General features: G+C 36.7%; 1 protein-coding gene across 3 annotated transcripts; it reads right to left on the bottom strand.

Annotated features, from left to right (window-relative positions):
- On the bottom strand, positions 1–5,698 carry LOC101255326 (E3 ubiquitin-protein ligase RHF2A). 3 transcript variants are annotated; one of them, XM_026029276.2, is made up of 10 exons: positions 5,464–5,606; positions 4,899–5,045; positions 4,151–4,294; positions 3,803–3,849; positions 2,103–2,165; positions 1,911–1,998; positions 1,435–1,799; positions 1,217–1,327; positions 862–1,134; positions 1–261 (listed from the first exon to the last, which is right to left on the bottom strand). In XM_026029276.2, exons 3-9 carry the CDS (start codon positions 4,283–4,285, stop codon positions 915–917), a joined length of 1,029 nt encoding a protein of 342 aa, XP_025885061.1. In that variant the 5' UTR covers positions 4,286–4,294; positions 4,899–5,045; positions 5,464–5,606; the 3' UTR covers positions 1–261; positions 862–914. The 3 variants fall into 3 exon arrangements, with proteins under 3 accessions (XP_025885061.1, XP_010315819.1, XP_010315827.1); XM_010317517.4 differs by lacking the exon at positions 4,899–5,045 and having other exon boundaries at positions 5,464–5,698; XM_010317525.4 differs by lacking the exon at positions 4,899–5,045 and having other exon boundaries at positions 1,217–1,324; positions 5,464–5,658.
- Positions 5,699–6,046: the final 348 nt, after the last annotated feature.

Raw genomic sequence — 6,046 nt, 5'->3', positions numbered from 1 at the left:
TTATGTCAATTTTTCAAGTTGTATTATGTATATAATGTGAAAAATTCAAGACAAACTCCTTGGTGCCAAATTTTAGTGAAATTCAACATTCAACTCATGTTTTAATTTACACACTATAAACATTTCTCTGGCTATTCATTTCAGACAATGTATATTCGACACGAAAAAAATAGTATATCGTCTACTTGTTTGATATTAAGACGTAATTGTTGTTGTTGTCGTCCTTGCATATCATATTTGAAGATTGATGAGCTGAAAAACCTGAAAAACAAAATGAATCTCATCATAAAAAATTAGCAATAACCTCGAAGGTTGTAATCCGTGTGGCTTATAGGTCACAGGTTCAAGTTGTGAAATCAGTCACTAATGATTGCTTCAAGATACACACCCTACGGTTTTTGACTCCTCGGACCCTCACGAACGTAGGATGCTTTGTGCACCGAGCTATCCTTTATGTAAAAAAGAGATGGTCTAGTTCATCCATCTCTTTTGAGCAATAACTCATCCAAATTTACACAAACACAAGTAAAGATGCTAGACGTTTTTCTTCTTCTATAAGATCGATAACAACAACAACAACGATATGACTTGTTTGTATCATCCAATATATGCTCTACCGAACATGGACGTAAACCAAAAAGAGGGTCTCACATTCAAGATTTCGAGTCAATGAGTTCTAACCTTTCTTCACATACCTATAATATACTCCGAGCTAGACGCATATGGGTCTTGCAGAGCCCGTTGCGTCTAGTCTAGATCCGCCACTCTTGACAAGAACCAAGATACTACCAATTTCGGTTATATATCAAAAAATGTATATTTAAAGACACAATAGATGATAGAAAGAAAAAAGTTGCTTACTTTCAAAGATGAAATGCTGAGGACTATTGCCATGCAACTGATTAAATAATGAGTTAATTCCGAGCTGAACTCGCGGAGGAAGTCGTAGAATTATTTCCGTTCAATCTGCTTCCGTTATGAGCAACCATATCATCGTTGTGTCTCTGCTCAACGTTTGAAGGTATGTTGTTGTCCGTGTTATTTTCCCGTGTCTCGAGCTGTCCCATAGAAGTACTTCGAGAAAACAATCTCTCTTTCCACCCGCGTGTACTCTTTGAGATTGATTCTCTATATCTGGAAAGCAAAAAAACACATTCAACATTGCGTATAGCTTCTAAAATGACACACTCAAAAGAGCAAGTTTAGCAATTCATACTTCATTGACATTGAATTAAATCGAGATTTCCAGGATTCCGATAATGAATGAAGAAGGTCTGATGGTCCTTCGGTATCCTCGTTTTCTGTCAAAGATGGACCAGAAGAGCTTCTAAAACGAAAAAAAAAAACAAAAGAAAATGGCAAATTTCGATATGAGAAACATGTTGTACCATTGATGTTTTAGCAAAGAGATTGGAAAGTGAAAATCGTTAATACCTATCGCCAACAGATATTTCTTGTTTAACGGTTTGTGGGCGAACATATCGAGATGATGAAGCAGAAAGTTGATTACTTTGACCAGATGAGAGGTGAGGCAAGAACTGTGCAGTCTCATGGCGGACAGGTGTTATAGGAACAGAAGGATCAGCTATAGCTTGACGAGAATCCGATTCAGCAGCAGCAGTAGGAGATGGATCAGGATGAGATGAAAACACTAAAAAATGCGGACGACCATGGGGAGATGGCCGATTTCTTGATCCCTCTCGTTGACCAAAGTGGTGTCCCCGTCCCATTGCTGCAGCAGCAGCCAAATGCTGAATAATGCGCTCTTCGAGTTCAGACTCACTCATACCCGTGGTCAACTAGAGAGCAATCAAAACGGAAAATGAGATAAACGCAACATTATAGCTTGTGGAATTTCATTAATCAGATAGGAGAAGGAACATTTATAGTTTGTGAAATTCAATATTTACCAGCGTAGGACGACGAAACATCGTAGCGTTTCTTGCCTGATTAAACCTAATAGTCCTCTCTTGTTCCACTGCCTCAAGCAATTCTTGACTGCAATATCATTGTCAATCAAAGTCGAACATCAAAGTTAATGCGTAGAGTGGAAATGATATGAATTTGTGAAAATCGAAAGGGAAAAGAAGCCACAAATGTACCTTGTAGGATCTTTCAGACTTAGGGGCTGCCAACACATTGGACAATTAGAACTTCTTTGATGCCTGTTTTGAAAAAATTATACAAATTATAATAAACTTGAATAAGATTTATGTAAGATTTCAACTTCAGAACAAAAATCAGTCCCAGAATTTGACAAGCTTTCATTTACGAAACGTGACTTTAACAAACAAGAATATAGATTTAAAATTAACAAAGAAAATTACATGAAAAAGTAACATATCAAATATCCCCCAATTCGTAAGGCAGACTTATTGAGAGAAACAGCCCGAAATGAGACAATTGTCATACACTCAAACTTGACCTCGGCTAGCAGGTAAGCACTATAACTTCGAGAGTGCACATCTACACACCTCAACTTGATCTCAACTGACAACCAAACACTCCAACTCGTCTCTACTATGTATCATGGATGAGGTGTCTAGATGATCATTTGGTAAGTAAGTTGGAGTGTTCAATTGACACGGTGGAGATGAGTTGAGGTGTCTACGTGTGCATACTCAAAGTTGGAGAACTTACTTGCCCTCTAAGGCCACGTGTGAGTGTTAATTTATGTATTATGCCCTTTAGGATTCGGACAACTAATAAGAGGAGCAGCTTCTACAACATGACCTCTTTGCTACTGTATTTCTTTTTCAAAACCGGTTTTGATATGTTCTACTTGAGCTGAGAGCCTATCGGAATAGCCTCTGCCCAAGGTAGGGGTTAAGGTATGTTTCCACACTACCCTCCCCAACTTAGTTGCGCAAACTCTTCACTTTTGATGCCACACCCGTCTCGGATTCTTCAAAAAATACACTACTTTTGGATATTCCGACACGCACCCATAGGCATTTTTGAAGAGTCCAAGCAACATAGCACCCTAGGCCCTACTAGTGGGGTTTCACTGGGTACGTTGTTGTTATTCTCTTTTATACTTTGTTCTCATTCGCCTATATCTCTCTGTCGTCCTCCCTTTCTCCCTTCTGCTACTCAATCTGTCTAATCAGAGAGTAATTTATTGTGTCATTAGTTCTGCAACATCTTTCGCTTACTTAGCTGTTTATATTTCCTCGAAATGTAGAAATGAAAAAATTTAGAAAGATTTCCGGGGCAAGGTGAGGGGGCGGGGCGTCAGCAAGGTGTGATTTTCTACATAGGAGGACATCTTGTTTTCAAAGTAGGAAGAGATTTAAGAACTTAGTTTGAGCTTCGAGATCAGTGGATCACGGCATCACGAGATATGACTTAACTTTATTACACCTTGTAAACCAACATCAACTTCATGACAAAAAGATTCTCAAAATCAATAAAAATGATGGAAACAGGAAATACTAGTGATTTCTTCCCGTTTGTCTAAGCCTCGGGGGATAGAGTTATCTGATACCTATGCGAGGAGCGTGTAAGCTTGCCTGGAAATCACGCTTATCCAAAAAAAATCGTTTTTACTTCTCTATTTTGCTATCCCAACTCACATTTCCGATAGCCAGTTAACCACACCTTTCCCGAAAAGGACAGTCACAAAAGTTATCAAGTCTAAGTTTATTCTTCTACTTCTCACCCAATTTCGAATCTTCAAATGACATTTTAATAGCCCAGACAACAACAATAAGCTACTGAATGCAAAATAACAAGAGCAGTAAATTAACGTTGTCAAAATCAACTTAAAAAAAAAAAAAAAGATATTGGTGCAACGCCATACCATTCGAGGATGCACTGGAGGTGAAACTCGTGCCTGCAGCTTGTTAGCTGTTGAACAACAGACCAGATATTGTAAGCAGTTTTTAACACCGCGGTAAAAAGAGAGCAAAACAATCTTATACTTAATAGAAAAAAGGGGGGAGCAGCCCGGTGCACAAAGCATCCTGCATTAGCAGAGCCACACCCGAAGGAGGTGTGATGTAAACAGCCTACCCTAATGCAGGCATTAGTGGCTGCTTCCACGGCCCAAACACACATAGACAACTTTACTGTTGCTCGGAAGGCTCCCCTTCAATCCTATACTTAATAAGCAGTTACATTTTGTGCTAGAAGTATTCATAGTGTTCACCGTTGAAGGATCGCTATCGCAGAAAGCTTCCAGACAAATGCTGCACGCATCGTCACAGGCATCTTGAATTCCTCCTTCCACAAAAGCTGCAGCTGATGTGATATGACTCTCCCCTTTCTTGAGCTCATCGTCCATTTCCAGAACCTTACATATGCAACAAAGCCCCAAAAACCGTTTAACTTAATATCTCGAAAAGGAAAGAAAAATCAGAAAGTCCCCCAGCATATCATGGAGAACTCCATTGATAATTGATGAATGCTCAAACCAAAGTACAATACACTAAGACACTCGAGAATTTCGAAGAAAAATGAACAATCCTCAGTGTAATACATATTAGTTCAATAAAATCACTATATGACAATTCTCAATTTGTGCGCATACATTCATCGAAGCCCTCCAATTCTCAGATCATAGAAAAAAAATCCAAACTTCAACGCAACTATATAGAAATTTCACATATTTTAATCCACCACATCGAAATTCTTGAAAAAAGATGCAAACTTTAACACAAATACAAAGAAATTTCATATATTTACATTCGCAACATGAAAAATCTTGAAAAAAAAATGCAAGCTTCAACACAACTATATCGAAATTTCACACATTTACATCCACCACATGAAAAATCTTGAAAAGATGTGAACTTTAACGCTACTACAAAGAAATTTCACATATTTTCATTCACCACGTGAAAATGGTTTGGGCTTGGGACTTTCATATTGGAGGTCTCAAGTTCGAAACCCCTTACCGAATACAGGGGTTCGCCTTCTGGGTCGAGCTCGTCGTACCAAACTTGCCTAGTGCAAATTGCCTCTCCTATATGGTTTGTGACCTATTGCATAAGAGCAGGGGTTTTACCTGTACGCACCCAAAGGTAGCGGATGCGAGTTTCCCTCTTCATAAAAAAAAATTGAAAACTTTATCACAAATATAAAGAAATTTCACACATTAACATTCACCACATGAAAAATCTTCAAAAAGATGTAAACTTCAAAACAAATACAAAGAAATTCCATATATTTACATTCACAACATGAAAATTCTTCAAAAAGATGCAAACTTTAACACAAATACAAAGACATTTCATATATTTACATTCACAACATGAAAAATCTTGAAAAAAATTCTAAAATCTTTAACACAACAACAAAGAAATCTCACATATTTACATTCACCACAAGAAAAACCATAATAATGTGCAATAAAATTTTTTTTTAAAAAATCCATAAACACAACAATTACAATCTCATAAACTAGATCAATATAAACTACAATTTTCATATCACATTTGTTTTATTAATTAAGAACTTTACCTCAAAAATGAATTAGAATTCTGTCCTGGAAAATGGGTCAAAAAAAAGGGGAAAAATTTCCATAAATTAGAAAGATTAAATCTCTGATATTTTTTGCCATGAAAATAAGAGAAATGAATGCTAAGGTCCCATTAAAGAAACCCTTGAAACATAGAAATAAGAAAGATAAAATAGACAATAATTAAAAAAATTGGTAATGGGGGTCACGTTTTTATTATATTTTGTCATTTTGTCCAACAAACATTTATAAATTTGAGCATAATACATACACAAACGTTACGTGACCTCGGTTGACAAGTAAGCATTTCAATTTTTAATATGCGTATCTAAACATCTTGATTTATCTATAAAATGTCAGTTGAATTCTAATTTAAATGGTGATTGACGCGAAGCAAGGATTTTCCATAAGGGGATTCAAAATATACAGAATTAGACACATGAAATAGCCGAACGGGGTTTCAGATCTACTATATATACATAAAAAATTATTTTAACCATGTATAAATAATATAACTTTTTGTCGAAGGGAATTTCGATAAACCCCTTCCTACAAAGTGGCTCTGCCCCTATTTGTCTAGACTCA

Source organism: Solanum lycopersicum, chromosome 1 (genome assembly GCF_036512215.1).
Source record: "Solanum lycopersicum chromosome 1, SLM_r2.1".
In the NCBI taxonomy this organism is placed as follows: domain Eukaryota; kingdom Viridiplantae; phylum Streptophyta; class Magnoliopsida; order Solanales; family Solanaceae; genus Solanum; species Solanum lycopersicum.
The sequence above is the reverse complement of the archived record's forward strand: the minus strand, read 5'-3'. Positions and strand labels throughout refer to the sequence as shown.